Source organism: Populus trichocarpa, chromosome 13 (genome assembly GCF_000002775.5).
Source record: "Populus trichocarpa isolate Nisqually-1 chromosome 13, P.trichocarpa_v4.1, whole genome shotgun sequence".
In the NCBI taxonomy this organism is placed as follows: Eukaryota; Viridiplantae; Streptophyta; class Magnoliopsida; order Malpighiales; family Salicaceae; genus Populus; species Populus trichocarpa.
Genome location: NC_037297.2, coordinates 7,574,869 through 7,599,554, shown reverse-complemented (window position 1 = coordinate 7,599,554; position 24,686 = coordinate 7,574,869). Strand labels below are relative to the sequence as shown.

Here is a 24,686-nt window from a genome sequence, read left to right as displayed (position 1 = left end):
CTAAAAAGAAAAAGAAAAAAGAAAGAAAGAGAAAACATTTATTTATTGCAACGCATAATAAATTATGTCTTTTTTTTAATGCTGTATTTTCATCATTTTTAATAATACTTCTTTTATCTCTTTTTTTCTCATATTTTCAAAATTATAAACACTATTTCATATTTTATCAAGTATTAATCTTTTGAAACTGTACTATAATTATTAAATAAATAGTAAAAGCAACTAATAAATAAAAAAGGCGTGAATAAAAAAAAGAATTGAGACGTTTTTTTTAAAAATTCCAATTTAAAAAATGGAAAAAAAACCAATAAAAAAAAACTTAAATAAAAAATAAAGTTGAGGTGTGAACACCTCAAATGTTTTAATTGTATTAATTATTTTTTTTAATTTTTTTATATAATTAAATATAAATAAATTTTAAAAATAAGGATAGAACATCTCTCTAATAAAGATGCTAAATAAAGAGTTAAAAATAATAATAAAAATATTATTTTAGTTATTTAATGTCCATTTTATATGTTTGGGAGTGTTAAACAAAACATTATTGTATCTTTTCTTTTTGAAAAATGCTATTTTTATATGTCTTGTAAAAATATAAAAATACTATTCATTGTAATAATATTTTTTTTCACTAGTTTTTTTCTTTAATTTTTTTAAATTTATATTTTTTTTATTTGATTTTTATGAGATTCCTGGTTTTATGACTTGTGTTATGAGTTTGACGAATTCACCCGTATTGATTTGGATTATTTTTTTAATTGAATTGTTTTTAATTTTATTATTTAATATTAAATTAATTGAGAATTTTTTAGTTATTTTTAGACATATTAAATTAATTCGGTCATATTATATTATTAAAATACAATTAGATATTCTAAATAACTTTTCACTATTAAAATGTATATAAATAAAAAAACTTTATTTACATTATTTAAAAAATTACACTATCAATTTGGCTAGCATCTCCGATTGGAGATAGATGCTTTTAGAAAACAAATGGTGTCCTTGTGACCTCGGACTATCCAAAACGTCCCTGTGGTATTTTTGGTATCAATCTATCTCGAAATAACCCAAGAGAAACGCGAAGAACAAACAACGAACAATGATCTTCATTTTTCTCTCACTTCTCCTTCTCGTTGCTTTACTCTTCAAGTTCCTCACTTCTGATGGTATGTATACTGAGATCATATGTATACATTTACATGTCAATTGCGAGCTCACTGTATCTATTTTTAATGGGGGTGTTCTTCTTCTTCCTTTTTTTTTTGTTAAAATGATTTTAAATTTAAGGGGATTTCACTTTGATGTCAAAGAGGCATGCCAAGCGTGAAGAAATTGAAGATAAGGTGAAAAACCCAATTTAAAATATTGTCTTTTTTTCTCTCTTAATTTTCTTTCGATTTCATAACATAATCTGTGTATTGTTTTGAAACATTGAAGTGTGTGTGTGTGTGGATATATATATGTATTTGTTTTGTATACTTATTACACATGATTTTTTTAGGTTGTTTGGATTACTGGAGCCAGCCGTGGAATAGGTTTGGAAATTCCCATTTTGAATTCTTGATGTATTTTTGTTGAATTTGATTGATTTTAATACATAGCTTGTGATTTCATTTTCTCTGATCAGAAAGAACTTAGCTTGGATGTGCAATTAAAAAGTTAACCATTGAATTGGTGTGCCCTTTTTTATTTTATGTGATAAGTTTAATCTTTTCTTTTACAACTATTTTCTGAGTGCATATAAATGTGTTTCCAACTGCATCTCTTACCCAAAAATCCTATGGTTATCAATTTATATGGTCATTGTGTTTTGTGCAATTAAACGGCACAATACTGCTATGAGAAAATCTGGCCGTATAGGAAAATGGTTTTCTGGTCCGGACTGTCCTTATGAAGCTTTTGTCCTCCATATCTGTTGTGTGATGTGTTTTTATGTCTGAAATTTTCTTAATTTCCTTGTCCTAGATAAACTCCTCATCTCTTTCACTTTTCATGGTGGGTTTCAGGTGAGGTTCTTGCTAAACAACTGGCAAGTTTAGGTGCCAAACTAATTCTTTCATCACGGAATGAAGCAGAATTGGAGCGTGTCAAGAACCAACTTACTGGTATATCAATTCATCCAATGTGGAGCTTGGCCTTCCATTTCCTTCTTTACTAGTTTTTTAACAGGCCATTAGTATACTCGCAGGTAAACATGCACCTGGTGAAGTAAAGATTATACCTTTGGATTTGGCATCAGGTGAAGAGTTTCTTAAGGAGGCCGTAGAGAAAGCAGAGTCCTTTTTCTCTGGTGCTGGTGTTGATTATATGATCCACAATGCAGCTTATGAACGACCAGTAAGTATGAAATTTTTGATTTGGGATAGTGATACATTGCTATACATGTATATAATCAGCCAAAGAGGCACGTGCATAGACATTTTCTAATGGTCATTGTAGTCTAGTGATAAAGAAGTAAAGGGAAATCATGCTACAAAATCAATAGCTGCTCTTAGTTAGCTAAGGAACCTGCTAACTCATTGCAAATTTCAGTATGTCCTATCAAGATATCATGCACCGCTGTGATTCTTCAACAAGGTTGTGAATGTTTCACTACCTTTCATCAAATAATGGACCTCTAGTTCACTTTACCATCTTTAAAACATTGTCACAAACTAACAACGGTTTTTATAGTGGGTATCTCGCTTTACTTCCCCATTTTTAGAGACTTATTTTCATTCATGACGAAAAAAATAAAATAAAAATGGATCTCCATGGTCATGATTTGAGCGAGGCTTGGTTCATACATATATTGTCCACTGACATGGCCCTTGTTTTTGCACCGATTTACTCATGTTTTTAAGCATAAATTGTTCATCAATCTCTTAAATTTTGTAATTTGAAGCTGCTTTACCTTTTCCTTTGAAAGATGCATTTGTTTTTTGTTTTTTAATTTCCTGCCAACCATTAACAAATTATCAACCATTTGGAGGGTGTCCTGTATCAGTCTATACTGACTGTATGGGCTGGAGGTCAATGGTGCACTATGCCCAGAAGCAATCCTATGCCTCTAGAATGAAAACATTGTTAACCAACTTCTTGTGTACCTTTTGTCTGATAGACATGTTCTTAATAATCTGCCTTATGTGCTTGGGTGTGGTAAATTTTGTTTTTCATGTGAGGAATGGAACAATGCCTTATAGTTTGTTGATTGAATTGAAACTTGGTTAATTGGTATTTGAGGGCAAAAGGTGCTTCTGCTGATTGCAAAACTTAGGCTTAGGAAATTGTAGGAGAACTGACAAAAAACCATTGTATTTGGTGTTAGCAAGACACTATAGGTGAGGATTGCTTGGGAAATTAAATTAGGATTGTGGAAAATGAGAGGATATAATGTAGAAGAGAAGAAGAGAATGACTGAGTTGAGGTCAAGAGAAGTAACAACCTTGCTGGAAATGATGTGGAGAATGATGAGAATTCGAGATGTTAAAAGAAGATAACTAAAGGACAAACAAAACTATCCATGATGGCTTTCACATTTTCTACCAAGGGATTTGAGATTCAAATGTGATGTGTTTTCAAAGAGAGATCGAAATTGATTCTTGAGAGAGCAGTTCTACTTTCTCAAGTGTGTGCACTTTTATCTAAAAGTACTCATAAAATGTCGCATGTGTGCGACGTCACGGTGATTGTCCTCCCGGACCGAGATCTTTGTGGTGATGAGTGGATGGCAGACAAAAACTTGTCATTGAGTGAGGCAAAAAAGTAAACAAAGCAAATATTTGTGTTTGTGGAGGTGGAGGGTTGCCTGAATTATACAAAATCTAAAAATGATGAAAGTACCATTGGCTATTGCAAAAGAAATCGTATTTGCATTATGCCCTAAGAGGTTGTGTAAGTTTCATTCATTTTGTTTTCTTACTTATGTTAAGATGTGAGAATGCTTGGTCATAAGCCCTAGAATAGCCTTAAGATTTCTTTGTTGTGACAAAAAAAACATAAAGATTTTGGGAAAGCGAATTTATCGCCATCGATTAAATTTCATGATTGTGCTGCCTTGTTATTTCAATTTATTTACTCTGTGCTAAAAGTGGATGCTGCTTAGGGATGATCAGTGTGTTATCCAGTATAACTACATTTTGATTCTGCAAACACAATATTGACTAGAGATTTGTAGAAGTATTTCATCAATCAAGACTTCCTCATGTCACTTCAGGTTACCTAGTATACATGTCTTTGGAAGTATTCAATATGCAGCAATACCATGTGGTAAACTGTTTAAGGTCTTAAGGTTCTGTTTATTTTATGCATCATTGTGATAACCTACTGATATGCTTGTAAAATTGATTTGTCTTCCAGTGGTGAATGACTTTATTTTGTTATTTCTTTTTGGCAGAAATCAACAGCTTTGGATGTGAATGAGGAAAGTCTCAAGGTATCAAATCAAGGAAGTAGGCATCCTGATGATGATCTAGTCCAATCGCTTAAAAAATAACACTAGTTTACTTGAGTTATTTTGCTTTGTCTTGCCCGCATTTAGTTACAAGTTGAGTTCAGTCAACAGGATGCATTCATCAAAGGATCACTAATATGATACTATCAATTTTTTTTCTGCGACTCTCTTGTAAAACTACTAATGGTGCTTCTATCATGGAAGTAGGCTACATTCAACATCAATGTCCTTGGGCCAATATCTCTCACACGACTATTGGCATCTTCTATGCTGAGCCGGGGGCGGGGTCATTTTGTTGTGGTATGTTTGGATTAGTGATATATATTTTAACCAATATTTGTTTTGGATGTACACCTCAACTTGATAAGTAAATTATTACTGAATGATCCTTACACATTAACCAATTGTTTCTTATAGTCCGTTGTAACTCTTGTCACTTATGAGATTGGTTGCTAGAAAGTTGTGTTCTCTTTTCTTAGTTTCCTAGCTACATTGCTTTGATTGGTATATTATAAACAAAGGACCAAAATATATATAAAAAACAAGGAAATCTAATAATTATCTATATTAGAGCTCTTGCCTCTCACCCTTCTCTAAAAAAATAGATTAGTTTTATAATTGTACATACCATGTATCCACGTTGATACACTAACTTTTTAAATGCACTATGCATGCAGATGAGCAGTGCTGCAGGCAAGACACCTACCCCGGGTCAGGCCATATACTCTGCTTCAAAATTTGCTCTAAATGGATACTTTCATTCCTTGCGTTCCGAGGTATATATATTATTTCTAAGTCAAATGTGTTGGGAATTGCTCATCGTGGTAGACTAGAATTCTTGTGGCCAAAAAGGTTGCATTTGTTTCGATCCATAAAATGAATAAAAGTAACGTAAGGAAGATAGCAAGAACAATAACGTAGAATTATGTCGAAAAGGGATCACACACAAACTCTAATTTGAAATTTTATTATTGAATATTATTTATTTAGATAGTTTGTCTAAAATATAAGCTAAATAACCCTATTTATATTAGAAAAAAATCATAAACAAAGCTGAAAAAATAATAAAAGAATTTTAAACCAAATAGAAAAAAGAATTCTAAATTAACTAGAAAAATATAACAAATCTTGAACATTAATTTTTGGGTTTTATTTGAAAGCCTTCCCATACTCGGATGGATACAAAATTCTCACTTTATTGGAAAGAGGGCCTCTAAAATCATTTATCAAGATTTTAACCTGATCCAATGGTCGGATTGAAAGTTATGCTTATTATCATAAAGCTGCTCATTAGAAAAAAAATCTTTTGCATCAGTCTTCCCAGGTTAAAGAGAACTTGTCTTGAGTTCAAATTTCTTTTAGCTCGATCTTGTGGTTGTCCAATCAAAAGTTCCAAACCCTTTACATGCTCAACCTTTTCGTTAAAAACATCATACCTTTTAGGAACATGATCATCCTCCCCGACAACGAAGCCAATCTTAATGTTACATTGAAGATCATGTGCAACAACTCTTGTAGTAGCCTTCTCAAACTCTAACTCAAAATTCAACAAAACTTTATTGTCCTTGACAACAATAACATATCTTTGTTGACAACGCCAAAACCACCTTGAAATTCTTCAAACATCAACTTTAATTCTTCAAACATCAACTTTAGACACTGATTGTTGGCAATAAATAATAGGTTGGTCCATTGATTTCTTTGTGGTTGAAAATTTCTATTACTTCAATATCTTCAAAATTAGCTACAAAACACTCTTTTGGAGTATCAATGGATTCGTCACTTTCATGAAAGAATCCTTATGGATCCCAATTTACAGAGTTTTTAGGATTTCTGCAACCCTCAAGCCCAATGATATCTTGAGCTTCTTCCTTGTCATATTTTGGTGGTTAATTCCAATGTACCCATTAACTAGAATCATCAAAAAATTCAATTTCAATATCATATCATATTCATCCCGATCAAGAAATTACCTTATGCCTCTGAAACAAGTTCTCAAAACTAGCCATGAATCCGTGATCACTTTTCTCACGATCCCTCAAGCTCCTTACCTTCACCACCTGACAAGTTAATTGTGCAATCTGTCTTTGCATGTCTTCTCTCACTAGTTCTTGAAAATCTCGTTTCAGTTTTGCAATATGTCTTTGCATGTCTTCTATTACAACGTTTCTCTCTCGAGGGAATGTTCTCATCCTTCTTACCTTAACACGTTCTGCTCTGCAACTTCTTCTAGCCATAGTTATTTAGCAGCACACAACAAGCAATAATCTATAGGAATGTTGGGTTCTTATATCAATTGACGCAAACAAAAGAAACACAAGAAAAACAACAAGCATAAGAACATAGAATTCTGTCGTTGAAAAGGGATCTTATAGAAATCCTAATTCAAAACTTTATTATCGAATATTTTCTGTTCAAGTAGTCTGCTTATATTACAAGCTAAATAACCCTATTTATACTAGATAAACAAAACAACCTAAACAAAGTTGAAAAAAATAATGAAAGAGTTCTAAATCAAATAGAAAAAAGAATTCTAAATCAACTAGGAAAATATAATTAATTTTGATTAGTAACTTCTGGACTTTATTTGAAGGCTTTCCTGTATTCGGATGGATACTAAATTTTAACCTTGTGAGAAATAGGGTCTCTAAAATCATCTATCAAAATTTCAGTCCGATTCAATGGTTGTATTGAAAGTTATGTTTATTAACATAAAACTATGCATTAGAAAAAAAATCTCCCGCACCAGGAAGGCTAGCCAATAAACCACATGAAAATTCAAGCATAGAAATATCTTGACTTTGGCACACTTGAAAATTTATGACAAAAATATGATTTCCTTTTATAAAGCTTTTAAACTAGCAAGTTGTTAACTGATTTTTTCTCATTTACCCTTAGAATCCGACACCACTATTATTTAATATATCAAAATTTATATAAGTTATACCACTGAATAGTGAGGATGACTAATGCATTTTACGTTGAATTCATTAGGTTATCGGTGGTACTCCTAGTCATTGAACTTTCATAAGATAATAGTGAAACCAAATTCAAGAGATACCATAAGAGAATAATACTTCTGATTATCTTATTCTAGTTTATTGACCAACATGTACAAAGTTCATATATAACCTCAGGGAAAATGTTCTGGTGAATAGTTCTCATGTTTATATAAGATCATAAAATGCAAGAGAAACCACTATAAGTGGATATAAACTGCTGACCTGGCTGATTTTCACAAAAAAATGGTTTGTGTGAAAGAAGGGTTTCCCACACTCTGTCTCCCATTGATCGACATGGCGGGGAAGCCTAGCGGAACGGCTATCCTACACTTGGCTAGGTCCATTCCATTGAGGCTTGATGATCTTTGGATGATGTCCCTGGTTGGAGAGATGGTAGAATTCTTAAAAACCATTACACTTCACACAATTGGTGAGGGACAAGATTGTTTTACTTTCTTATTTGGAGTGCCATGCTTCAAGTGCTTTTAGGGGAGTTTCCTGAGCTGCTAGAGATCGGATTTCTCTTCTATTATATTCCATTTGCTTTCATATTTTGGAGGATGACTCATTCTCCATCATGCTTTTGTAATAGTTCTGTTTTAGTCAGTTCATCTCTCTCTCTCTCTCTCTCTCACTCTCTCTCTCTCTCTCTCACACACACACACACACACACATTCTCAATCATGCTTTTGTAATAGTTCCGTTTTAGTCGTTTCATCTATCTATGATCTCTCTCTCTCTCTCTCTATCTTTCTATCTCTTTCTCTCTCTATCTTTCTATCTCTCTCTCTCTATCTTTCTATCTCTTTTTCTCTCTCTCTCTCTCTCTCTCATGTTAATGTTTGGAAGAGGATTAGAGGTGGTTGTGCTAATTGTGCCTAGTTTATTTCCCTTAATGCTGGAGATAGCAGATAAACTTTGAAAAATGTTTACCTGGATTGGCTAATTGGAACTTGGGAAGGTGGTTGGGCTAATTGTGCCAAGTATGTTGCATGCTACATACAGAAAAGAATAAACTTTGAAATATGCGCTCGTGATATGGCCAATTAGCTAATTAGAACTTATAAAGGTGTATGATGTGGATGAGAAACTTTAAACACGAGTACCTTGATTTGTAGCTATTGCAGAGAATAAAAGATGTTGTTGTTACTAGTTAAGTTGATTGGATGAGTATGTACTTGAACTGAAATGTACCCAAGCTGAGAAGAATGATTTGCATAGTATGTGTGCTTTGATGGTACACTAGGAATAAGAGTTTTTGATTATTTGGTTCTATTATGTGCTATGTGGTTAATGTAGCCTATAACTTTAAAAGAATGGCAGTTTGTTCCAATTGAAACTAAGTGGGGTATAAGGAGTTTGTTTTCCTGGTCCATTCCCCCAAGTTTCCATCAAGATACTTATTTAAAACAAACATCAGAACCAAACTACATCAGTCAAGATGCACAAGAGGCTATATTGGGGGTAATGATGTTTGTAATGGTTTATGCTATTTAGTATTGGTAAACAATACATTATTCCAAATTGTTATGCTTCACCTTATAATGAATGTTGTTCAACTGTTTTCCTATTTGTTGCTGAGTCCTTGCATTCTCTCTTAAACTTGTGTTATTGCAGCTCTGTCAGAAAGGGATTAAGGTGACCATTGTTTGTCCTGGGCCAATAGAAACGTCAAATGGTTTTGGATCGACAACCTCAGGAAAGAAAGGTACTTTTGAGGTGAGCTTCTTACTGTAATGTTATGAGTGGAATTGGCTTTACTTGTAACTTGTTTTCTTGCTATCTTTTGGACAACCCAAATATTGTGAAGCAGCAAGGGGTGCACATCTATGATTGTGCAGATTGGTATATTGTTCTTATAGCACATGTTCCCATCCATCTGCCTTCCTTCAGTAACTACTGATTACTTCTATGCTGCCTGCTTGGTTTTAATATAGATCTTGCTGTTTTTTCTTTTTGACAGAGGAGAGTGTCGTCAGAAAGGTGTGCAGAACTGACAATCATTGCGGCAACCCATGGTTTAAAGGAAGTTTGGATATCAGACCAGGTATTTGAATTTTCACTATAGAATCATTCTATTAGATTAAAATCAAATGAAACAAAATTTGATTCTAGTACCTTCACTATACAACCAACCTTGAATCACAATAACTTTGTTGAATATCAAGAAATTTCTTCTGTGACATTTGACCACACTCCACGTATGTTCTGTCCTTGAAACATTGGAAAGCTTGTATCATGATAACATCATTCTATGAGATTTAATTTTGTTAGCAATGTGAATTGTTGATAAGCACCAGGTTTCTTGAAAGATTCAACTCGAAGAAATGTAATTCACAAATACTTGGGATTGGCTATCATGATTTATCTGGAAATACATTCAACGGTCTATCTTTACCTAATCTAGTGTAATGAAATATGACGCATGACTGCACACTAGTTATAACTTACAATATAGCCATCTCATGACAGACATTGAGGTTTTAATAATAGAGTTGTGATCCTAAATCTAGGTGTTAAATTTTAAAGCGAACCTGCAAAAATTGACAAGCCTCTTGAATATTTGCGTCTGGCTGTTCAGGGTTCAGTAATTCTTGTGGTTAAAATTTAATTGAGCTTTACTAGGTACTGATGTGTTTCAATGCGCTCTGTTTTCTTGTTTTCTTTTAGGTTTTTTTGCTGTGTTAGGGTTTAGCCTCATTGATCTGGTTTCTTAAAAAATTGCTTCAATTGTAAAACTCAAATAAACTTCCCTTGCTATCTGATTAATGGTATGTTAGGTGTGCTTGGTAAAAGTAAAGTGAGAGTCACAGCTTCAAACCTAAAGCATTCAGTATACACATGCAAGTGTATGAGCATGAATGATTAGTTTGAATGTGGGATGTTTATGAGCTAGGGCCAAGGTGGATAACTCTATGTTTCTGTCATATATGCACAGAAGATCAGTTTTCCCTCCATATTTGGCCTTTTTGTTTTTGGATATGTAAGAGATCAGTAGCCTGCCCTTCTAATTTGAGCAGTTGAGTGTTTAATATATCTCAGGTGCCTCTTAGGGAACCATCAGAAATTGAATACTAGTTCATAATATAATAATCTGACTAATAAATATACGACACTCTTGACTCCAACAAATGATATATAATGCTTCTCGAAACAGAAATGCTGCCTGTACCATGGGGCAACACTTTAGGATGACTATGTTAATAATATGAGGATTTGAGGAATGATGATAGAATTCTGGAGTTTATTTCAACCTTTCAAATTTGAGACCATACAATTCTCTCATCTAGACTGGTCAACTAGCTTTTACTATGAGGACCTTAGTATAACTATGTGAAAATCTGAATATGAGGAGTTCTCGATTGAAACTTAAATATACCATAGAAACTAGGCATATTATCAACTTTATTATCATATATGGCATTTTCTTAGTTATATGCAAATAATAAAGTTTTGTACGAGGAATTATTTTATATCATGCAACTTTCAAATTGAGGACAAAAACTTATCCTCATAAACTAGCATTTTCTAATATGTTTTGTGTATCACACTTGTGATTTTGCAATGGAATGTGCATATCTTCTTTCCTTTCATGTGTAAGAATATGCTGACAAAGTTCTTCCATTTCCTTGCTATCATAGATTTTTGCAAATATTAATATTTCGTTCCATCTTTCAGCCTGTGCTAGCTGTTCTGTATTTAGTGCAGTACATGCCAACTGTTGGGTATTGGCTCATGGACAAGGTATCTTCTCAGAACATCATGTTCCACTTAAATTCTCAGAACATCATGTTCCACTTAAACATTTAAGGGCTAATTTCAACCGCACCATCATACCTTGTGAATCCAGTTTTCTTTCACAGCCACACGATTAATAGCTGTTAACGTTTATTATTTTTCATCATTTTGAACACTACTTGAATAGAATTTGTGGTTGAAATGTCTTAGATTGGTGGAAATCGATTAGCAGCTGCTGCACAAAAAGGCAATACATACTCTTTGAGCTTATTGTTTGGGAAAAAGAAAGCAACCTGAATTGTTACTGCAGGTTGATATCTCTTCTGTTTTATGTACTAGTTTGCGACAACAATACAAGCCCTTCCAATGGAAGATTTGTAATACAACCCAATAATTCACATCATTGTCAGTATATCTTGTCAGAATTGTTCTATCAACGAAAATCCTCAACTTGAGTCAAAAAGGATATCAAGGAAAATATATACCATGTGCGTAACAGCTGATACTGGTGTACCTGTTTAATTTCAAAAGTTACGAAGCTACTTTTTATTTTCTTTTTTAGTTTAAGGTGAGGTGGTATAGAAATCCGTCCATTACAGATTCATATACATCAGTGATGACCAAATGGATTTTACCCTCTTTATTTTTTTTACCTGTTTTTTGAACGAAGTTTGATGAGTATATTGAGATTAATTATAACTATATCTGTACCCTTAGTTTTAGAAATATGTTGATTGCTATTACTGCGTGCAGGTTCTCTCCTAATGTAGAAGGACTCCTTGACATTCACATTAGGATTCATTGATGTGATTCAAGTGGGAAAATAACACTCACATATCTCAGTGCAAAGAGAGGTTAATGTTCATGCATCAAATCTCATGATTTATGAGCGTATCATTTATCTTAGAAAGGTTATGGTAGTTCATCCGAGTAACAGTGTCTTGTATGATCAGTGCGGAGAGATGTAGGTATACTTGCATCAAATATCATTACTTTTGAGTATAGTTCATCCCTGTTGTGCTTAGCTCAGTTTTTATAAGAAGCTCGTGGTTCTTAAGGAAAATGACAGTTATCATGACCCATAAACATGGGTAGTGAAATGAAACTGTCGCTGAAGTTGGCAAATTCACTCCAAAACCATTAATGCATCCAAATAGATCTGGAACTCGAAGGCATGCTTGGTAAACTTTCTAACCAAAAAAATTATGTCCTTCAAGACAAAGAGGAGTTACCTCATTCGTCGTTCTGTTAGCTTGGCTTTTGAGGGGTTTTGGTAGTGAAATGGCTTAGGTTTCCCGCCCACCACCCGCCTCTCTTGGTGTAGGCGACGTAGTTGTATCATCTTTGTACGGTAAATTGAAAATAGGAGCATTGTATGAAATTCCTCCTTTAGACTAGAGTTGTCGACTCCGTGTTATGTGTAAGACTCAACACATGGGGATGGGTGATGAATGTGATGTCGTAGCAAGTTGTAAAAATGAATTTGTTGGCGTTACAAAAATGTAGAATGTAACAAATCCACCCCCGAAGCCTCGTATAAGTGGAACTAGATGAACTGATAGTGTGAATCATCCAAAGAAGACATGGACAATAGTCTTCAATTGCCAACACTCTAGGATTTTTGAGAATAGAAGTTCTGCGTGCGAAGATGCAGAAGAAAACTTAGAATTGTTCCTATGAAGCAAATGGATCCCCAGATGATGAAAGTTTTGTGATAGCATTGCAGCCCTATGCATACTCCATGATCGCCAGCACCTTCGCTTTGTAAGTTAATAGCTGCCAAGTACCCAAAAAGCAGAGAGCCCAAGGGAATGTTGGTTAGAACAATGGTTTGTTTCGCAGCCAAGTTCTCGGAGCCGAACAGCTCAGACGTTGTCATTGAATTTATAGCAATTAAGGCTCCTGAACAGGTTCCCAAGATTCCGGTGCTGATGTATAAACATCTGTTGCTGTCGAGGAGCAAGAAGACAGCAATGGGCATGGGGATCATTAGGAGCACTGTCAACGCTGGGTTGGCTATTACCGATTTTTCCCTGGTTATACAAATATAGTATCAACAAAGGAAAATATCTCCATAAAAAGATACGTGATTATTACATCTTACAAGGTGCAGTCAGCTTTTTAGAGTTTCAAGTAGTGGAAAATGCTCTAACCTTGTATACCAGTGGAACATAATAGACAACATCCTTCCAAAAAATCCAAACGCAGAAGATATTTCCAATAAAAATGATGCTTCGCCCATGCTGCGAGACTGGGTGATTCTCTCTAGGTTGTTTAAATAAACCATTCCCAGCGTAGGTCCACATGCATTCACCAAATAGAACATCCAGAAATCCACATTTAACAGTAGCTGTTTCATACCAGAATCATTTCCTGCTTTAAACAAGCCCTTGTCGTCACTGTCAACCTCCCCTCCTGCCTTTTGATCAGCTTCTCTTTCTTCGCCTATTGCAATCTTGACTTCTTTGGATACCTTTTCGGGGTTTGATTCGAAAGAGTCATTCGACTCCGTTCGAGTCACCTGGGAGTGATATTTCTCTGCTGAAAACCAGTCTGCAGCAGCTGTCAATAGTGCAACTTTAAACGGTATGGTTAACACCAGTGCTAAAATCACTGCGCGTAATCGCAAGGACACAAACCCGAAAAATGGTGCAACGGATTCGATCACTGTATACACTCCAGTTGCAATGATGAGAACGAAGACGGCTGGAAATACATCTGAGTCCCCATATTCCATGAACTCGAGACAACTATGAACGAGAGCAACAATTAACCCAGCGGCCACAGGAACCAGGCAAGTCAAGAGGAGGTAAATACTGGAATTTGTAGAGCCTTTCCTTCCTTCAATTCCTTCGACTAAAGAAGTCAATATCTTTCCACTCAACCCTGAATAAGTTGATGTTATTTCGACTATCGTCCGATAACTGTCCTTGAAGTTTCTTGTGGCTAACAATTGACAGTAAGTATTGATCCAACAGCTGCTGTTCCCTGCAAGAATATTTAGCAATAAAGCTTGCCAAAAAGATAGAGCAGGAATTCTATGTGAAATACAAAAGCACTGCACGCCATAACCAACCAAACCAAAAACCAGGCCAATGAATAGGATCATCCATGCAGGAAAACAGGTGGCAGCGGCTGTCGATACGAAACCAAATAACCTTCCTGTTTCTGAAGCAACAATTAGATTGTTGAGTTGCACATGTGAGATGTGGTAATTTTGTTCCATCAGGGATGCGCAAGCAGAGAAAATGAAGCGGGGGGCACTTAAGGCTTGTAGCAAAGTAATGCAACCCAAGGTTAGCCATGATGACAGTCTGAACTTCAATTGATTATTGCTCATGTTTCTTTCTTTTGGATTTTACTAGATGAGGAAAACATTGGCTTTGTAATGATTTGTGTGAAGTCAGAGTGCCCCTCTCTTTCTATATATATATATTGAGGTTCCATCTTCTTGTTCCTGTTATAAGTAGTTGTCAAAATTATCAATAACAAAATTACAGATTTTCAAACAAAATCCTCCTCTTCTCATTCAAATGTTAGGCAACAGCATGGTTACGTGAGACAGTCATTAAAGCTAGGGTCTCGTGGAAGAACTGTAAAAAATCATCCTGTCTAACAAGGTTTTGAACTATCTAGTACCTTATGGACCTAAAAAATACACGGCGATACCAAAACTAAAGCAAAATAAATAATTAAACTAAAAACACATCAAAACTAAAAAGAACTTAAAAACATAAATTTTTTTAACAAAAACAGATCCAATACCAATAATATAAAGAACATGATGAACATTTAAACCGAAACCCAACAAATACAAATCACAAACTAGATAAGTTTTCATGCAATCAAGGGCAAGGTTTTGTTCGTAATCATGCGCAGATCAAAAATCAAGTGTCCATTTTTTTCGATTAACACTCAAAAGTCATGATTTGATCAAAATATGTTTTGACAGTCGAAAGAACCCTATAATCTAAATGCATGAATTCATATTATTAATGCTTTTTAACCTTAGATTATTTGCTAAAAATGACAAAATAATATGTCTGTGCCAAGAATTAACTCAAAACAACTAAAAAAAGAGGCTAACGCAAAGTTTATGTGAAGAACATGAACCCAAAATCTAGAAAATTTTCAGAAATTAAGGAACTAATGCCAAAACCCAGATTTGGTCTTCTAGGCTTCTAAACACACTACTTTTGATTCTCACAAACCACATTATCAAAACCAAACATAGTTGAATTCAATGAACTAACAAATAACATCAAATCATCAATAACATGCATAAAGTTTCAACTTCATAGCTACAACCTTAATGATAGCTAAAAAACATTAAATTTCGATTCTCAACTGACTCTTTGAACACTTGGAACCCAAACCATGCTCATGAACCAAGAACATATACTAACAAAACAGAAAAGGCATCTTACGCCCACTACCACCTTTTGACAAAATCCAAAACTATTCTATTTTATCAAAATAAAAAACACTCTATAACATCAAAAACAACTCCAAACAAGATTTAAACAATAAAAAAAAATATTTTTACATATTAATCAAAACAAAACTAGAAAACATCATAACACTAAAACAAGTTCAAAAAAAAATATCAAAAGAGGTTTAAACATTAAGAAATCATGAATGGGTAGGCCACATGGACTCTACCATTGAGTTATTACATAGTTATACATTCTCTAAGCTTGCTGACTATAGGTTGTTGTTTTTTGTTATCTTTTCCTTCCTTCTTTCTGTTTCACTCCTTTTCTTTTCAAAGCTTGTTAGACCTTCTATGTTAGGCTCTTGAACCTTCACAATAAGGTCTACTAACAAAGTATTTCTCCATGTTTTTACTCTTTCTTTTTTCCCTTTTTCTCCTTTTTTTCAGCTCTGATATCTAGGGGTATTTATAGGATTTTCTACTTTTGTTTTTGGTGGATTCCCTTAAAAATTAATCAAAGCTTAGCCTTTTAATCAAAGTGAAAGGGTTTTGGATAAAAGCTAACAGCTGGAAGCTCTTTTATTAGGCTGGTTTTGCAATGGTGGTTTTGATTTCAAAGGTACGTGGTGGTTTTGCTAGACTTAGAGGGCAAAGAACTATTTCTGGCATTTTAATCTTGAGAGGGAGGTTTTAAAACCATTGATAAGAACCCTTTCAGACACTTTAAGTGTGAACACACAAAACAAATGGATGGTTTTTGAAAAATATGTGTCATAGTTAAGACTGACTCAATTGACCACTTTCGAGGCTTCATCGGAGAAACTCCGATATAAACATCATTGAAAACCACCTGAAGTTGGTAGAAGAGGTGTATACCTTTCGTTTGGATCCAACCTTGCTTAATTTGAAGGTCTATAGCTTCACATTTATTCATCCAAAGGTGCCAACTCGATCAACTCAAAATTTAAAAATGCAAGGAAAGCTGATTGAGGATAAGATGTTCGAGATTTATGTGGAAGAATTGGGGTGTATATGTCTAATTTCATGGGCATGAGGTTATAGAGGAGATATTTTTCTTCCATTTGCAAATAACCTCGTGCCATTTGGTGGTCTAGAACTCCATAACGAGCTCTTGAAAAGTGCTAATTCAATCATCATTTTCTGCTGGAAAAAAAAGAAGAAAACTAGTAGATGATGTGTCATTCGTGTCCTTTCATTAAAACTGAACGACACGTCACCTAATAAAAACCTTAAAAATTAGGGCTCTTAATTGATTTTTAGCAAGTGCCAACCCGATCATCATTTTTTCCTGGAAGAAGAAAACTAGTGGACGATGTGTCATTCGTGTCCTTTTATTAAAACTAAATGATACGTCATCTACTAAAAACCCTAAAAATTAGGGCTCTTAATTGATTTTTGGCAAAAATCAATTTAGCCCCTTTTCTTTTAATCGTGGCATATGTACCCTTAATTGAGTCGAAATCCTTATAACCCTTGCAATTACACCCTAGAAATTCTGATTTGAATCCCTTTATTCGAACGCCTCTTACAAATGAGTCTTTAGTTTTCAATTTATTCAATTTGAAATTAATTGACCGTGAAAATTTCAATTTGTTTCAATTTGTCCTATGATTTGGTTAATTTTAGCCCTTACAATAACACGTCTTTTTTTAGTTTGGTTCTTAGTTTTGGATTTCTTCAATCAAGTCCTTAATTTCTCATCAAACTTCAATATTCTTACAATTAAGCCCTTGATTCATCCAATTTAAACCTCCCAAAAATAAATTAAGTCCCCAGACTTTAATTTCTTTCAATTAACACCTAAATTGACTCTAAAACTGATTTTACTTGCAATTAAGTCCTCGATAAAATTAATTAAGCCTTCTAAATTCCCATTAAGTTCTTAACCATTCAAATTTGTATTTCTTTAACCCAAATAAAAACATTTTCATCAATGAGGCCTTTGTCAATCAGAATTGGGTTGCCAATTCCATCAATCTTAAACATTTTAGTCCTCCAACGTTTTCATTTATCATCTTGGTCCTTTACCACTAATTTGAGCAATCTTTTAGGCTTTCTTCTTGTATTTTTTAATTTTCTTTTCTTTTCTATTTTTTGGGATAAAAAATGGGTAACCACTAATGATTTTTTTGTGAGGTCAAAATTGGGTAACAATAAATGTTCCCTCTTTACAATGCTTACGAAACAAAATCTCATTAAGGTTTTACATAGTAAGCTTGTAAAGAAAAATAGTCTATTTGACTTGCTGAGTGATCCACCCATAAAAAAACTTTGCTTTTTACAAAAACAAAAAGATCTATTTTCACGGGCAACCTGTCAAGTTTGAAATCCAAAAGTTTTGATATATTTTCACGGGTGACTTACCCTTTTTAAATTACAAAAGAATTTCAATAAGAGTCCATACTTCCCTGAAATTGGTCTATTTTCATGGGCGACCTGCTCATTTTGAAATTCAAAAGTTTTGGTTTATTTTCACGGGTAACTTACCATTTTTAAATTTAAAAAAGAATTTCAACAAGCGTCTATGCTTCCCTAAAATTGGTTTATTTTTCATGAGCGACCTGTCAATTTTGAAATTCAAAAGTTTTGGTTTATTTTCATGGGTGACTTATCATTTTTAAATTTCAAAACGAATTTCAGCAAACGTCCATGCTTCCCTGAAATTAATCTATTTTAACGGGTGACCTGCCTATTTTAAAATTCAAAAGTTTTTGTCTATTTTCAGGGGTGACTTACCCTTTTTAAATTTCAAAAAGAATTTCAGCAACCGTTCATGCTTCCCTGCTAAAATTGATCTATTTTCATGGGTGACCTGCTCATTTTGAAACCCAATATTTTTTTAGTTTTTCCTTTTTTTCTCTTTAATGTTTTTTTTTGAAAAAAATTATTTTTTATTCTTTACACTTGGAATATTTATTACTCCAAACTTAGTCTATTTATACCATTCTTTTTGTTCTTATCTTCATTCTTTTGTGATTTTTTAAATTTTTTCTTTTTTCTTGACACTTTTTGTTTTTTGAAAAATCCTTATGTTATTAAGGAAATATTGTTTTAATGTAGCAATTGCAACATTGTTTTATTTTTCTACTACGTTAAAAATGAGCTTGAAATCTTACATGTCTTTTATTAACGTATATAATTTTCACTATATTTTATTATATGTAAGCATCAATTTTTTAATTAACAAAAATATTTTTTACTCACTATCAAAAAACATATTAATAATGCCTCAACATTAATTCATTTACATTAGAAAAAATAATTATTCAACCTGCAGCTAGGTGAGTAAAATAGAGGTGTTAACACTTTTTTTTTTGTATTTATTGGCACAAATGGTTCTCAATTTATTTAATTAAATTCAAGCATAGACCTTTTGATTTATAATTCGCATTTTTATTGTTAAAAAATGGATTTGAAAAGTTTGCATTTTTTTGTTTAAAAAATATTATTCGACCCACGACGAAGCGTATGTCTAATAACTAGTAATATACGAAAACTTGGCATTTCACAGCAACAGTGAACAGTGAAATGACAAGGCATTTTACAGTTTAGTCCTAAAAAGAAAAAAAAATGAGAACTTTTTTAATATAATTTTCAACTTTTTTATTATTAGGATTTTATTTTCATCCTTTAATATTAAGTTTAATGGGTATTAGACTTTAACATTTGTCATGATTTTTTTTTATGAAGTTATCCTAATCTTATGACTTGAGTTGCGGGTTTTATGGGTTAGCCATATTGACTTGGGTTTTTTCCCCTGTTTTTTACATCTATTTTTTTTCTTCTCAACTTTATCTTTCAACACTAGGTGAGTTGGAAATTTCGCTCCATAATCATAATTATTTTTTGATTTGTTTTCTAAGGGGTTGTCATGATCTCATAAATCAGGTTGCAAGTTTTGCGGGTTATCAAGTTTGACTTGGGTTTTTTTTTTTCATTTCATCCTTTAATATTGGGTAGATTGAGATTGACAGGTTAACCCTTGTTAACTTGGGTCATTGTTTTTATCCTTTTTTTAATTGATTTTATTTTCAATTTAATTCTTCAACATTGGGTTGATTGAGAATTGAGCTTTACAATTTATTTTATTTTATTTCTATGGGGTTATCATAGTGTTATAATCTAAGTCACGAGTGAAGCCAGTTGACATGCATTTTTTTTTTCCATTTTTTAGTTGATTTTATTTTTTAATCTCATCCTTCAATATTGGATTGATTAGAAATTAGATTTCATAATTTATTTCATTTTGTGTTCTAGGAGGTTATCCTGATTTCATGACCCGAGTCATAAGTTTGTTTGGTTGACTTGGGTAGTTTTTTGTTTTGTTTTGTTTTTTTTTAATTTTATTCTTCAATATTGGGTTTATTGTGAATTGAGCTTCATAATTTATTTTGATTTGTTTTTTATGAGGTTATTCTAGTATCATGACCCAGGTTTGGAAGGATAATCTGGGTCGACTCAACTTATTTTTTTAGTTGAATTTTATTTTCAATCTCATCCTTTAACATTGAGTTGATTGAGAATTGAATTTAATAATTTTTTTGTTTGCTTTCTTTAGAGATATCAGGGTTTCATGATTTGGTAATAGATCTGGCAGGGTAATTTGAGTTGATCCAAGTCGATCTAATATGTTGTCATGTCAATACTTAAAAAATGATATAGTCTTGAGTTTTTTTAGTTAAATTATATTTTTGTCGGTCATCTGTGTTTTTTTTTTTGACCTGCCAAGTCGACTAGGTCACATCAAGTCAATTCCTATATAGTTTTAATTTCTTTTCTACTAAAAAAACATTAACAATACCTTAATATTTCTTTATGTTAAAAAAATAATTTGACCTATAGTGTAGCGAATGCAATTATCTAGTTCGTATTCTATAACTTAAAAATTAATGTATCTTCATATTTATATGAAAAAAAACCTGAAAAGAATACATGTTTTCTACAAGAATCCACAATGTTTTTTGTTTTGTCCATCAAACTTTTTTCCTCTTTGAACTGATTCTTTTGGGGCCAAATTCGTAATAAATTACTTATGATTTGTTAATAAATGGTTAAATTAAGAGATAAAAGACCAAAGTGAAAATCCAGAAAAAATAGGTGGCAATTTCAAAGTTGATATGAAATGTTCACTTTGGTCCCGCTTTCAAAATCACAACCTTTTGGTCTCTCCATATTTTGAAAATCAAATTTTGGTCTGAAACTTTATTTTTCCATTTTTTTAGTCCATGGTTTGAGAGAGAAAAGCGAGTTGCTGGATTTTGGTCATAGAGAGAAAATTATCTATTTACATTGATATTAACTTAAAAAATAGTCAATTTAGGTATCTCATTCAATTTAAGAAATTTTTCATATATATATATATATATATATATATATATATATATATAATAAAGGAAAAAACAAAGGCCTAGCCACATCACGTTGGCCTAGGGCAGCCTATATGCCTAGGCCTATTTAATTATTTTTCTTTTTTTAAGCAACGCAATGCTTGCTATTCCAAATTTCAGCAACGACATAAGGCTGAGAAATTGGGTAGACGACTATATATATATATATATATATATATATCCCTCCCTCCCTCCCTCCCTCCCTTTGTATTCTTTTGCCTTATCAAAATAAGGATTGAGAGTCTTAGGGTTAGCTGGCTAATAGATTTTCACTCAAAGAGGCTTGAAGGCAAAGTGAACTCAAACTTAAGACCTGTCATTCAATGGAAAAAGTCAAAAGAGGGATTGTAGGAAAATGGACTTCCCCTGACCTAAGCATTTCTTACAATATATCCCCCAATTTTAACCTTCACAATTAGATTTTTATTGATTTTTCTTGAATTTATCATTTATTATTTTGTTGATTCTTAATTGAGCAATGTTAATTTGTTTTGGTTTGATATTTATAGGTTTATCATGATTTAAAAAAAAAACACCTCAATATTTGATTGGTTCTCGATTTTAAAAGTGTATTTTTTTTGTCGAAAAATTAAAAAAAATGTAAAAAAAAATTAATGACCCAATTAAGTCCATGACTCAAATTGCAAGTTTGGCTGATTAACTTTAGTTGATTAGAAATCATGCTTCACAATCTGTTTCAATTTATTTTTTTATGGAGTTATTGTCAAACAAACATCATGGCATTGAGTTAGTGTTTAATTTTATGAGCGATTATTTTTATTATCATATGATTACATAAAAAACAAGTCTTAGTAAAATTTTAAACTCGCTGGAGTCCATGATCTAGGTCATGGGTTATACCGAGAGACCCAAATCAATCAAATAGGTCGTTGTCTCAATATTTTTAATAAAATAATGTCAATTAGAAATTTATTTTTAAATTTAGAACGTGTATTTACCAGTTGTCTGGCTTACATTTGAACCCGCCAAGTTGATTGTATCACGTCAAGACAACTTCCAAACTATTTGATTTGAAACACAAACTTGATTAGGAGATGGATCAGGAGATTTTAGGATTGACCCATTGGCTGCCAAAAAGTTTCCCATGACATGAATGTTTTTTTTTTCGAGTTCAAACTTTTTTTGATCACTAGTCACTTATCTAGTCTATACTGTGTTTTTGTATAATATGAAAACAACTTGGAAGGATGATAAGCTCTTAAAAAAACTATGATGATAATGCTAATGATAAATTATGCAATCAAAATTATATTTCAATTGTTACACCCATCTAAACATGCAAGAGCTAATTATAAATATGTATAATATTGTATTTGAACTTAATTAAAGTAATAAACTTTTTAGGAAAAAAGAAAAAAAATCTTTATAAGTAGAAAGCATGTTAGGAACTGACCGTTCACCAAATACTATTTTATTGAGTTAAGAGTTGACACATCATGTGCTCATAATATATGATTTTCAATGATTAATATTTTAGTACCTAAAACATTTTAAAATTTTTATTCTAGTCCCTGTAATTTATTGCTTATACAAATAGTTTTTTTTGGTGTTTATCTATCAGATAATCGACTAATCAATTATGCTACCAGATAATTGTTTCTACTTTTTAAGGAGGAGAAACTATAAATTAAAAACTTAATCTTTAGAGAAATCAAGTAGGAAGTGAAATACCAAGATTTTGGACCTTAAAAAGTATATCTTTCTTGATTAAAATCACACAAGAAAAAGAACTATTGTTTACATAGAAAGAGAGAGATAGATTGCGCGAATTCAAAGGTACTAAAAATATAAAGATAAAAATTGAAAATAAATGTAGTAAAGAAAGCAACACCAGTAAAAAGATAAATTGAATAAATTGAAGAATTGAAATTGCATATGCGAGGCTGGCAATATTTCATAGTAACTGAATGAACCTTTTTATATTGGTACAAAGTTTGAATATTATATGAGTATGTCACTCTAATTCTATATAGATATTGGTATCAAATATAGAGACTTTATTGATTATTGATACAAATTAAACTCCTTTTTTATTGATAACACATGAATTCTAAGCTAATCTTGTGACATATTATTAGTTATTCTATTAAGGCATCTTGCACTAAATATAATTAAACTTTCTGGTTCTTCATGAATGTTCAAACTTTTATGGTTAATCGCTTTTCCTTGGTCAATTATGACTCCTAGTCGTCTTCTCCTTCAAGACTTCTAGTTAATCAATACTTTTCCAACATAGTTCATTCTACTATACTCCATCGATTTAAGATTCCTTTCCATGTTTTGTTGTGAACAATCATTGTTCTTCTATGATTGACACACGAATGTTTATTTTTAATGCCAAAATGCCTCTCGTGTTTCTTTATTTCTCCCATTATATTTATACTTGAAATTTATCTATTGAATTAATTAGACATGATAAATGATATTGTTCATATAAAAACTATCTATCATGTTTTAAAACATGCTTGACATGTCAAAAGTTTACTCAATTTAGTTTAATTTTTAAATAGCATTCTCCGGCTTTTAGGCAATATACCTAGGGCTATACAAATTGTACTTGATTCTTCATACCCCATAAGAAAACCCCCTAATTCCTCTTTCAAACTTACAGACCTCTTTGCAAAAAATCAATCAATAACCTTAAACAATATTCTTCTCATCAAAGATTTAAAATGTTAGTCTCAAGCTCTATTATGATAAAAGCTATGCTCATAACTAGTTATTAGAATTATGTAGGTTGCTTTCTACATATAAACTAGTCCAATATTAGTACATTAAAGAAAATCTATCATTTGTAGTAGAGATCAACTTGAAGAGAGTTTTGTAATTTTAAGTTTTTATGGAGTGATCATCTCGAAGATCTATCATTTATTGAGTGATGAACTCGAGGAAAATTCAGATTTTGGACCTTTTATAGAGTAGTCATCTCGAAGATTTAGTCATTTTAAAAAGTGACGATCTTGAAGAAAATTTGGAATTTGGTCGCTTTATAGAGCGGTCATCTTAAAGATTTAGTCATATTAAAGAGTGACGAGCTTGAAGATTTGGTTATTTTATAGAGTGAAAAGCTCGAAGATAAAATGACATGTGTTCATATGATCTGCCCGGTGTGAAAAATATCTAGGATTTCTCATGAATGGTCTCTATTCGAGCGACCAACCCATGATTGATTTTCTTTGTCCATGCAATTTCTGGACCGGTTTTGATGGTTCATATTTGTTGAACCTTTCTAGCTGTTTTGAGGGAAATTCCTGAAAATATCTATATGATGTTTATGCATGCATTTTACCTGTTTTGAAACATAGTCCCCCTTTTTCTTGCCATCTCTTTATTGCTTGATGGAAGAGGTTTGCAGTTTTTAAAATGAATTCTCTTGATCTTTTGCATTTTTAGCCCACATGGATTTTACCCTTTTGGTCAATGTGTTTGATTGCCTTTTTATCGCACAACCCGAACCTTTAGGCTATAAATAAAGCTTTACTTAGTTAACCATTCTTTAAGAAGTGACAAACTTTCTTAGCCATGATGTTTCCCCCTAGTTGGACGATGCACCCCAATTTGTGGTATGCTTGCACCATTACCCACTTATTTTATTTTGATTGAAAGATGGCGCTCCATTATTCTTACTTCTCTAAAAAAGTTTATCA

The 24,686-nt window shown here is 32.5% G+C and overlaps 2 protein-coding genes across 4 annotated transcripts; one reads left to right on the top strand and one right to left on the bottom strand.

The window, feature by feature from the left end:
• The first annotated feature begins 956 nt into the window (after positions 1-956).
• On the top strand, positions 957-12,199 carry LOC18104221 (uncharacterized). 3 transcript variants are annotated; one of them, XM_024583971.2, is made up of 13 exons: positions 962-1,169; positions 1,291-1,346; positions 1,505-1,538; positions 2,010-2,108; positions 2,192-2,340; positions 4,379-4,417; positions 4,643-4,735; positions 5,113-5,211; positions 9,055-9,156; positions 9,401-9,484; positions 11,116-11,181; positions 11,386-11,485; positions 11,929-12,199. In XM_024583971.2, the coding sequence occupies exons 1-12, from the start codon at positions 1,103-1,105 to the stop codon at positions 11,470-11,472; spliced, it is 975 nt and encodes a 324-aa protein (XP_024439739.1). In that variant the 5' UTR covers positions 962-1,102; the 3' UTR covers positions 11,473-11,485; positions 11,929-12,199. The 3 variants fall into 3 exon arrangements, with proteins under 3 accessions (XP_024439738.1, XP_024439739.1, XP_024439740.1); XM_024583970.2 differs by lacking the exon at positions 11,929-12,199 and having other exon boundaries at positions 957-1,169; positions 11,386-11,729; XM_024583972.2 differs by lacking the exons at positions 1,291-1,346; positions 1,505-1,538; positions 11,929-12,199 and having other exon boundaries at positions 11,386-11,729.
• Positions 12,200-12,616: 417 nt separating this feature from the next.
• Positions 12,617-14,590, bottom strand: LOC18104218 (protein NUCLEAR FUSION DEFECTIVE 4). The gene is made up of 2 exons (XM_006375969.3): positions 13,329-14,590; positions 12,617-13,208 (listed from the first exon to the last, which is right to left on the bottom strand). Exons 1-2 carry the CDS (start codon positions 14,513-14,515, stop codon positions 12,788-12,790), a joined length of 1,608 nt encoding a protein of 535 aa, XP_006376031.1. The 5' UTR covers positions 14,516-14,590; the 3' UTR covers positions 12,617-12,787.
• Positions 14,591-24,686: the final 10,096 nt, after the last annotated feature.

Excerpts from the sequence above, each read along its gene's own strand:
- LOC18104218 (XM_006375969.3), bottom strand. The coding sequence starts at position 14,515 with ATGAGCAATAATCAATTGAAGTTCAGACTGTCATCATGGCTAACCTTG. Across the intron at positions 13,209-13,328 it reads ATGTTCCACTGGTATACAAG|GGAAAAATCGGTAATAGCCA; the intron begins GTTAGAGCATTT and ends TTGTATAACCAG.
- LOC18104221 (XM_024583971.2), top strand. The coding sequence starts at position 1,103 with ATGATCTTCATTTTTCTCTCACTTCTCCTTCTCGTTGCTTTACTCTTC. Across the intron at positions 1,347-1,504 it reads GTGAAGAAATTGAAGATAAG|GTTGTTTGGATTACTGGAGC; the intron begins GTGAAAAACCCA and ends TGATTTTTTTAG. Across the intron at positions 5,212-9,054 it reads TTCATTCCTTGCGTTCCGAG|CTCTGTCAGAAAGGGATTAA; the intron begins GTATATATATTA and ends GTGTTATTGCAG.